At 32.5% G+C, this 10792-nt stretch overlaps 1 protein-coding gene across 1 annotated transcript; it reads right to left on the minus strand.

Moving 5' to 3' along the window:
• Positions 1–787: 787 nt before the first annotated feature.
• Positions 788–1906, minus strand: LOC136033511 (protein angel homolog 2-like). The gene has a single exon (XM_065714258.1). The coding sequence runs from the start codon at positions 1904–1906 to the stop codon at positions 788–790; it is 1119 nt and encodes a 372-aa protein (XP_065570330.1).
• Positions 1907–10792: the final 8886 nt, after the last annotated feature.

Below are 10792 nucleotides of genomic sequence, written 5' to 3' on the forward strand. Positions count from 1 at the left end.
TGGTATAAACGTACCGTTAGTTTTTTTAACGCATCGTAATCTTCTCTACGTAAAACGGGACAATGAACCTTTAAGGGTTCATTTTCTGTAATGTCAACATATTTGTTATAAACTGAGATAATCCAGTTTGATTTAATATATGATTCTAAGTCTTTTTCTACTATTATTAATATGAAATGTAAGGGCCAGATAATTGTGAAGTTATTTACATCACAAAAAATATCTAGATGTTCGATAATTAGTTCTTCAATTAGGGGGTGATTCTTCTTGGTAATTTTGTCAAGTATTGTTTTAAATGTTATTGATGAGAATTTTCTTATATATTCATAACCCTCCTTAACTACTTCTTCTGAAAATTGACAATTTAACATTATATTCATCATATCCCTGATTAAATAGTTTTTAAATATGATTGGTGTCCTTAAAAATTTATAATTTAGATTCTTTACGGCATCAATAATTAAGCTGTTCCACGTTGCTTCGTTTAATTCATAGTTAAACCTGTATAAATCGGGTAAACTATAATAGGTAGCACTAGGTTTTTGTTCTAGGGGTTTATATTGTGTTTCATTTTTTTTTAGATTAGGGTTACTTCGTGTTTTTTTTATAGGCATTTTGTTAGTTTTATTAATTAAGCAGAATATAACAATTTACCTGTTATTGTGGGAATAAGTTGTGGCTTATCTAGAAATAGTATTATATTAAATTAGAATTTAAATTAATTTATTTTTATAGGGTCTTTTATTAAAAAAAATTTTTTTTTTTTTTTAACAAAGTATATTATTATTTATACGCAATTCCAACGAAATCTTGCTTCAAGATAATAATGGTCTGATCCATTTAGATTATTCGGTAATGGTCCTATTTTTAAGCAGTCCTTGTATGTTGGGAGACGAAGTCTTTCTAATAGTATTAATTCTTGTTTCTCATGTTTGTTGAATTTTTCGTCAATATTACTGTAGAGAATATAGTCAACTAAGTTGTGACAAATCGAATTCAAACGAACTTTTGGAAATTCATCTGAATTATAAACACTTTTAAAGGCAAATTTATGCGTTAATGTACCGGATGAAAAAAATTCTTCTTCAATGCAGTTATCACGTTTTATTTCTTGTAAGTATTGACAAGAATCAGAAATATAAAGCTCCTTTGGGAGGAAGGTTTTCCCAATTTTTTGTGAACCACAGTTAGTTAATTTTTTTATATCTAGATGTTCATACTTAAGCCTTCCTTGGCTTAAAAAAGAGTATAATTTGCTTGAAGGGGTGAAATTCAAATCACCACAAAGGATAACTGGAGGGTCGTTAGTTATTTTGCAAACAACGCGGTTAATTTCTGCTAGAAGTACTTGGAGTTGGGCTAAACGCACATCTTCTCTTTTGCGATTGTATAACAAATGTGTGTTTACAATGCATATCTGTTTATCCGGGTTCTTAAATGGGGTGAGAATAGAAATAAGTGCAATGTTATCTCGATTAAGTAAATCTATTCCATTCTTTAGCATTTCTAAGGAATGATTTTCTTTTAGACTAAATTTACATTTTTTAAAAAAGGTGGCACACCCATCAATCTTTTCTTGGGTTTTTTGTTTAAACACTCCGTCATACCCCTGAGATTGAAAATACGATAAGTAGGTATTATAATAGTAGTTAGTATCCACTTCCTGTAAGCATACAATATCTGCATTTGACATTTTGAATTGGTTAAAAAGTCTTTTTTTCCTATCTGGCCATTTTAAATTTTCTTCGTTACAATTATGGTACAAATACGGCATTGTTTCGATATATCCTTGAGCTAGTACATTATATGACATAATTGTAAAATCTAAAGATTGAGTTTCTTGGTTTTCTTTTGGCCCTTGACATTTTCTTGGAGTTTCCCACTTTCTAATTTCCGTTAGATTCATTTTCTTACAATCCTTCCGTTTTTTGGACTTTGAACTACAAATCAGTACCGTTTTGTTTGAGTTTTACTAATTATTTGGTGTTAATCAGTATTATTATTAAGCAGTATATAAGTTTAAGGTTACCTGTTTGGCTTGGTATTCAGTTGATGATCTGGAAATATTATGGTGTTAATTTATTTATGTCAGAAGGACTCTGCGCGTCGTAACCATTTAATGGACATATTTATTAAGTATAAATTGATGTCTTGAGCTAGTTAATATTTTAAGTATTAACTAGGTTATTAGGTAAACCTAATAGTTTCTATATAATGAATATAAAGTGATTGCACTTTTTAACTTTTTTTTTTTTTTAATATAAACAAAATTACTTGACAAAATAATTTGGTATCAGATAAATTTTTAAACCTACCACTGAGTTGGTCTCTGTGATTGGTTAATTCTTTAAATGCCTTTGGGGAACCTTCGTCATAATTGGTTAAATCAAAAGATGGGTGGTAACTTTTTCTCGGTTTGAAATTCGCTAGGCGGTCTTTTAAAATTCTTTTAAAACTGCTACAGGTCTTTTATGTGCAATTACACTTTTGTCATGCGAAAAACGTTTGTAGGGTGTTATAATTAAAGTTCATTTCTTGGTTGTAAAAATTATTCTTACATTAGTAGACGTACCTTAAGGGTTATTTATTATACAATGCATATATTGTATTTTTTATATGTCACGAGTCTATTAGATAAAACGTCTATTTGCGAATTTCACTTCACACGTAACTGGCAATTTTGCCTTTCAGAGATCTGTAATTTTGCCAGGTTACAAAATATGTTTCGTTTTCAATGCTAGTACGCGCAGATAGAGTTGTTCATACTTTAAGGTTTTAGGATTTATACTATAATAGAATCGGCATTTTTTTTTTTTTTTTTGCAAGACGAAGCTAAAATTTGGTAAGATTTAAATTTTTGTGCTTTTATTTTTTTTTTTTGTTGCTGTCCTTTATTTTTTTTGTGTCTGTCTGGTGATAAAAATGGATTGAGCTTTAAGTTGATTTCGTAATTATAATTATTTTAAAAGGATAAGAATTTTTATACATAATACAAAAAGGAGTTTGATTTAAAAGATACCCTGTGAGATGCTTATTTTTATATTTGTAAAAGAAAATTTTTATTTTTGATAAAAGGCATACATAGGTTAGTTGCTTTGCCGTTAGTGGCGTAAAGGGTTATTAAGTTTATAGCAATGATATATTACCTGTTAATTGTATTATCTATTATATATTCTCGTTCTCATTTCTTCCAGATTTCTTTAGTTGGTTTCTTTGTTGAATTTGATTTCGGATAATATTTGGTAATAATTTTCTTCGTTTTTTGGACTATTCATGGAACAGAACTGAATGCTTTTCGCGGTTTCGAATCCAAATTTCATGTTTTTAAAAATAGACGTTATTGATGGTGGTAGTTTTTTTGCCATCCTTCTTAGCCTCGCGACTTTTCTGAGATTTACTAACGTCAAATGAGGCTTCCAACATTCCTGGTCTGCGAGTTGTATTCCGGTTATACTGATTTCTTTAGTAATTCTTTCTAAAAGAGGACTTAAGCGAGCTTTAAATTCTGTCTCATTATTTAACTGGGCATACAAAATTTGTTCTGAAAATTCTCCGACGCCTTGGAAGTCGAGTATTATTTGATTCTCACTGAGTTCCTGTTGAAAGGCAGATATTGCCTTTGCGAAAGCATTTTTTGTTAATTCGATTTCACTATTATTTTTTAGGTGGATGACCATTAGTGTAACGTGAAAAGTACTTTGTTGAATAAGGGCTTGCGATAAACTAGGGTCTATATTAATCATGTAGTTTTGTACCTCTGAGGCCTTTCTTTTTATTTGCGCGCTTTTGACTTGAATTGCGAAAAAATAATTTGGTGGTTGGTTACTCATTTTCCTTGACTTTCTTGGCAGATATCGCCCGGTTTCTAAAAAAATCAAGTTACATTAACTTAATGTTTTTTAAGTTGGTACTCTAATCCAATTCGTCTGAACCTCCAACGCACAATGTGTCGAAAAGTAATACATTTTGTATCATAGCCTTTCTATCATTATGCCTTGGAATATCCCAACTCGGAAATAGAGTAGTAGAATCACAGGAGACAATTTTTATTTCTGCACATTAGAAGGAAAGAAATGAGTAAAAGAAACTAATTTATCGATATTTTACTGTTTAAAAGTGATATTAGTTAGATAAAATTTGAACAATCTAGTTCATGGTCATTTGAAATATTTATTATTGGCCCTTGGCTCGAAAATTGATTTATTTCAGATTTTAACAGGTGTGGAGTCATAAAAGTCAATCGATATTCTTGGTTGTTATTTCCACGAATATCTTCTATGTGTAGTAAATACCGTTTTAGGGATTCGGGGAGTACTAGGTTAGTTAACGTATAGTGAATGTCGGTTTTTTTCATCATAAAGCGTATGTTTTTTCTGCACAATTCCTTTAAACTGGGGTTGTTTGGAGTAATACAAACTCTTTTGAAAATCAGTTGTTTATGAAAACATAGCGGGCTTATGCAATTTATTATTTTTTCATATATTAGAATATCCTTTCCTTTTACTAGTTTTGACCCAATGTTTTCGTCTATTGTATAAAACTTAGTAATTAAGCGTTTTAATAGCTCGTATTGTCCTAGATATAAGTGATGAATAGAGTTATTAATCCAGTAATAATTTACATTGTTATTTTTGTAGATTTTAAGGAGTAGATCTTTGTTAAATAGCCTATAATCTACCTCCATTAGCATTTCTAAGAACTTTGAAGGCCAAGGTAGCTCGAAATTTTCTTCTTCAAGTGGTGTTAACCAAAAATTTTCACATATTAGGGACGCGATTAATGGATATTTCTTTTTGGGGATTGAGCAAAGAAGTACAGTAAAATTGTATAGGGCGAACCTGTGCCTGTATCCGTAGTCTTTTCTCATTACCTCTGGCGAAAAAGTACTTATTAGTAATATGACCATTATTTCAATTATCAAACTATCGCTAGGTATAATTGGAACGTGCAGTAAGGAACGAAGTAAGTCGTAACGCAAATTTTTTACTGCATTTTTTACTGCTGATTCTAATATTTTTTCGTTCGTTTCATGGTTTATTTTTGAGAGATCTGGTAGACTTTGGGTTTTGTTTGGAAGCCAAAAGTCTTGTCTTGAGGGTGTTTGGTTTATGACGGGTTCTAGGGGTCTTAGAACATTCTCTAAGGTTCTATTATGCGACATTTCCTCTGGTTAATATAAGCTGTTAGTTGAGTGAATTTTTTTTTACCTGATTTGGTCCCTCTGGTTACAGATCTAAAAAAAATTATTTGTACTTTAGAATTTTAAAATTTTTTGGTATGCAAGTTGTTTTTGTAAGCGTCTTTTTTAGATTGTTTAGATTTTTTTCGTCTTAAGAAGATTTTATCCCCTTTAACGGCATATTCTCGTGTATTCGGGTCGTATAAAAATTTGGCGTAATGCCGGATTTCTTCTAATGGGTAATGAATTCCTTCGTATTTGGTACAATTTTCGTTTTCTTCGATTTTATAACATATTTTTGGGTTTTTACATTTATCAATTAGAAGAAGGTCAGTTTGTGTCGGCCCCTTGCAAAACCAGTAGCAGATATTAAATTTTGTCTGTAGTTTTCTTATTTTTAACTGTAAACTTGTCAAGTTAGTCCCTTTTTGTTTTTTGTTTGAGAATTTGATTTTTACTTCTCCCCTTGCGGGTCGATATTTTGGGGTATTAGCTAATTTTAACCCAAATTTATACGTGTGGGGTTTAAATTTTGTCAAATTGTAATTTAGGTACCAACTTTCTGCGTATATTTCTTTACCATTTTCATCTTGGACTAGCATAGCGGCCGAATATATTATATTTTCCTTGGCATGAATAATTGAAATAAATTCCGTATCTATAATTCCCTTTGCCATATTCACGGAGAAAAGATATAAGAAAATAATATAAAAGAAATATTTAAGTGCGATCTTGATACTGCCGGGAGGATGAAGTAGATTCGATGCCAAGTCTGAATGCCTGTTAGATGTTACAAGTTATAGCTATATTAATGTCGTTTTTTAGTTACAAGTTAATTTATTCGAAGCCCCTAAATCTATTTAATAGTAGGGAGGCGAACCAAGAATATGCCTGAAAGGAGTGTGATAATTATAAAATTGCAAGGTAAATTAGCACAAGTTTGGCTACGACTACAGTTTACGAAGACGCTTGTTGTTATTAACTATTTGTAATAATATTTTCGTTAAGGCTATTAATGAGTTTTTATTTACTATTATTTGATGGTTATCTCCACAAGCTGTTTTGCAATATTTTAGTTTCTATGGTATACAAAGTGACAGCGATTCCTATAGGGCAGGTGTTAGTTATCGTTGTGTTAATAAGCTCTTGCGTTACGGAATTATTATTGCGGTGGGCTATAGTAACAAATTCTTGTTAAATAAAATAGTTTTGTGACTTACTCACAATACTGAGTCCTTTTTGATGAACCAATTCTTCAATCGGAGTTTATTAAACTTTTCTGAAAAGTACCTTTTTTTTTTTATTTATGGATTTTATTGGGAGTGGTCTCTTGGCGAGGAGCAAAAAAAAAAATTAAGTCAACTTTCTCTGAGTCATAACCCGATGCTATCAATAAATACATCGAGTTACCCCTCAGGAAAAATCAAATCGGCCTGTCTTTTTTTCCTTTATTTTATCCAGGACTGATAGATTTTTATTTTTCTTTTATTAATAATCTAATTTATCTGGTTTTTTGACGACTCGGCCTGACCTTGTTGTTACCTTCTCTTCGGTAGACTCGGTTTTTTTCTTTGGCTTTGCTAGCGATATCAAGTCAAACTTTTTATATTGTTTTTTAAGAAATTTTTGACCTTTAATTTGTGCCTTTTTAGCCTGGGCAGTTGCACTCTGTGGTCTTGTTCCTTCCACATTTTTGGGCTCATTTGTGCCTGATTCACTCTCAGTATCTGAGGAACTAGTTGTAGATTTAGTATCTGGTTCTCTTGAAGTAGAGGTTTGAGATTTAGGTGTTGATCCAGCCTGACCTTCGTAAATTTCTTCTCCTCGTGAAGTAGAGGGTTTACTGATTGACTCGTCCTGTTGATCTCTGGGCTCGGGAGAATTGAACGATTCTTGTGAGCTTTGGGAGGATTCAAATGTTTTCTTGGGGTGCCTCCACTGCTTGAAAGCCATGTCCTCCGGAGGGTGAGGAATTGTTTGCATTAAGGTTTCCTTCCAAGATACCCAGTCCTTTGGTTTTGCCTTTGAGACGGTTATATCGTGATATTGTTGCTCATCAGTAACTGGATTAGTATAAAATGTACTCTGTCTAGTCTTAATTGGGTAATTAATGATATCCATTGCTTCTCTTAATGTTTGTTTTTGGGGCTGTTTGTCCCTTTGTGACTCTATGTCCCCAGGTGTCTGTATAGCCTTATTTAATTCATCGTGTAACGATAAAGGTCTGTCTATTGGTGAAATAGGTTTCACCAAATTGTCGGGGAAACGTTTTGGGGGGTAAGGGGTTGAAATTTTATCTGGAAAGAATTGTGACTTTGGAGAAATCGTATAGTCCAATTCTTCTGATTCTTCACTGGAAAATGAATCGCTATTCCTCCGTCTCCGCGTAACGGGGGTACATTTTGGGGGGGTAACCATATTTGTCATGGTTAGAAATTCATTAAATTTTTCTTCGTCACTACTGTTTTCAAAATATCCTTGTTTGAAATTAAAAGGTTTAAGTTCACTTAGTCTAGAGCGAGGTGGTTCATTTTCGTCCTCCGAGGTATTTGATGTTGAAGGTTGAGGGGTCCATGTTTCTGTGAATTTTGCCCTTTTTATACGACTAACATGGGCTTTATAAGTTTTCCCCGTTTGTGGTTTTAATAGTTTGAATGTAACGTCATTATCATATTTCTTAATTATTCTATAGGGGCCAGCGTACCTGTTAGAAAGCTTCTTGCCTTCCAATTTGGTTTCATTTTTTAAATAAACACAATCTCCTACTTGAAAATTGATTTCTCCTTTAACATTTGGAATATTTTTGGCCTCTTGTTGTCTTTTTGATTTTTCTATTTCTTGTTTTACAAGTTTGTAAGTTTTTCTCATTCTATTGATAAATTCTTGCTTATAATCTTGAGAATCATTATAATATTGTCTCGATTCTATAATTTCCTTATAAGGGATTCTAAAGTCTCGTCCGAATAATATGTAGAACGGGTTATCATGAATGACCTGGGAGTAAGCGGTATTAATTACATTTGTTAAATAAGGTAAGGCATTATGCCAATCTCTGCGATTTTCTTTCGTATAAATGCTTAAAATATTAGAGAAAAGTTTGTGCCTGTTCTCGATCTTCCCGTTGGCCTGGGGGTGATAGGGGGTTGATACCAATTTACTTATTTGAAGAAAAGACATTAAATCCTTAGTTACTTTCGATACGAAGTTAGGGCCGTTGTCGCTTAATACTGTATTAGGAATACCGAAATTAAGGAATATTTTAGCGAGAGCTCTCGACGTTGTATAGGCGCTTTGATTTTTTAACGGTTTAGCAAAAGTGAAACCAGAAAAGTGATCAATCACTGATAGTACACAGGTGTGTCCTTCATTAGACATGGGTAGTCCTCCACTAGTACCATATAAATCAAAAGAAACTATATCGAAGGGGAACCGGGCCGTAGGAGTTCTTCCTGTCCCTGGATTAGGGTAGACTTGAGGATTTTTTCTTAAATTACATGTTTCACAACTATTAACGTAATTTTTTAACTTTGTTAAGGCTGAAGCAACGAAAAAGTATTGTTTTAACCTATGGAAGGTCTTCTCTATTCCTAAGTGACCTCCTACGTCAGAATGAAAAAATTCGAAAGCGGGTTGTTCCAAAGTTTGGGGTAACACTGGTATAATGGTCGTTTGATTTCTTTTATCATTATTGGTCATTATTTTACATAGTATTTGTTCATCTAAATCGTAATAATAATTATCAATTTCCTTTTTAAAGGATTTCATTTCATTGGGTAGGTCTCTATCATATAAGAAATATTCTATTAGAGCCGCACAAATATTATCTTTCTTTTGATGTATTTTTATATTATTTAAAGATAGTGGGCTGTCTTTGTGTTTTTCTTCTACTAAATTATTGGTCTGCCTTTTTAAATTTTTATTTTTCGGAGCATGTTTTTCTTTTATCGTGTTAATTTCTTCATTTTCATTTTCTAAGGGAGCATTATCTGGAAATCTACTAAGATAGTCGCATGGGGCGTTTTGTTTTCCTTTAAGATGTTCAAATTCATAATCTAAATCTTGAATTTTTAATATCCATCTCGCGAGGATTCCGGACGGTTTTTTGAAAGTCTGTAGGTATTGAAGACTTTTATGATCGGAACGTAGTTTAAATTTTCGTCCAACCAAGTAATGTTTAAATTTTTCTAAATGGTGAATAATCGATAATAATTCAAGTTGTGTCGCAGAATAATTACTTTCTCCAGGCGTAAGAGTACGCGAAGCATATGCTATAACTTTTTCTTCCCCGTTTATTACTTGGGAGAGAATCGCCCCAATTCCCTTGGTTGAGGCATCCGTAGTAACAACGAATTGTCCTGTTTGGAAGTCGGGTAAACATAAGATAGGTTCTGAAGTCAAAGCCTTTTTTAAATGATCTAATGAATTTTGAGCTAATTTAGACCATGTAATTTTTTGGGGGTTCCCTCTAGTGAGGTCCGTGAGAGGCTTTGCTACTTGTGCGTAATTTCTTATAAATTTTCGAAAGTAGCTCATTAATCCTAAGATTCCTCGTAATTGTTTAATTGTTTGAGGGGGTTTTATATTTTTAACAGATTCTATCTTTTCAGGGTCTGGGGAAATTTGTCCTTGTGTTACAACTACTCCTAAAAATTTTAGTTTGGTTTGAAAAAGATTTACTTTTTCAGGTCTACATTTTAAATTGCCTTCTCTAAATTTCTCAAATACCTTCGCTAGGGTCACTAAATGGTCCTCCGCGTCTTTGTCCATAGCTATGACGTCATCAACAAAATGAATTATGTTATTTAGGCCTCTTAGTAAATGAAGGAGGGGTCTACACAATGCACTTGAACTGGTTTTTAGTCCAAATGGTACTCTTAAGTATTCATAAGAACCACATTCAGATGTTGAAAAAGCTGTTTTAAAAATATCGGCCGCTTTTATTTTTACTTGATGATAACCTTGTGTCAAATCTAGGGAAGTAAATATTTTATTTTTATTTGATATTGAGTCTAGAATTTCGTCTATTCTAGGTAGGGGAAATTTGTCACTTACTACCTGTTTATTTAAAGCTCTATAATCTACCACTAGTCTAAGATCATTATTCTTTTTCGGGACTAAAATAACGGGGGCAGAGTATGGGCTTATGCTTGGCCTTATGATTTGATTTTTTTCAAGTTCATGTATTTTATTTATTAGCCATTCTTTATGTTTATAAGGAATTCTGTATGGTTGTTTTGCAACTGGCGACCCCGTGGTTTGTATTGCGTGTTCATAAAATGGGATAAGTCCTATGTCGTCTTCAGATGTCGAAAAGACATCTCTATATTTCCATAATAAGTCGCATAATTTTTGTTTTAATGGTACATCGGTTATGTGACTCAGTTCGAATTTTTCAAGAAATTGAGATCGCGTCAGTGAAAATTCTTTGTCAACGTGAACATTAATATTATTCACTAAGTTCTTTTCCAAATTTTTCCAATTATTAATATCGGATTCCGATACTATTTGTATCTCTACTAAACATGTACCTTTACTTAGGGTGATTAGGTCGTTTTCGTGGGTGTTCGTTACCCAAATATAACCTTCACCCTTTTCGTAATTTATAATTTGTTC

The sequence above is a fragment of the Artemia franciscana genome, chromosome 12 (genome assembly GCF_032884065.1).
Source record: "Artemia franciscana chromosome 12, ASM3288406v1, whole genome shotgun sequence".
Classification (NCBI taxonomy): Eukaryota; Metazoa; Arthropoda; class Branchiopoda; order Anostraca; family Artemiidae; genus Artemia; species Artemia franciscana.

Excerpts from the sequence above, each read along its gene's own strand:
- LOC136033511 (XM_065714258.1), bottom strand. The coding sequence starts at position 1,906 with ATGAATCTAACGGAAATTAGAAAGTGGGAAACTCCAAGAAAATGTCAA.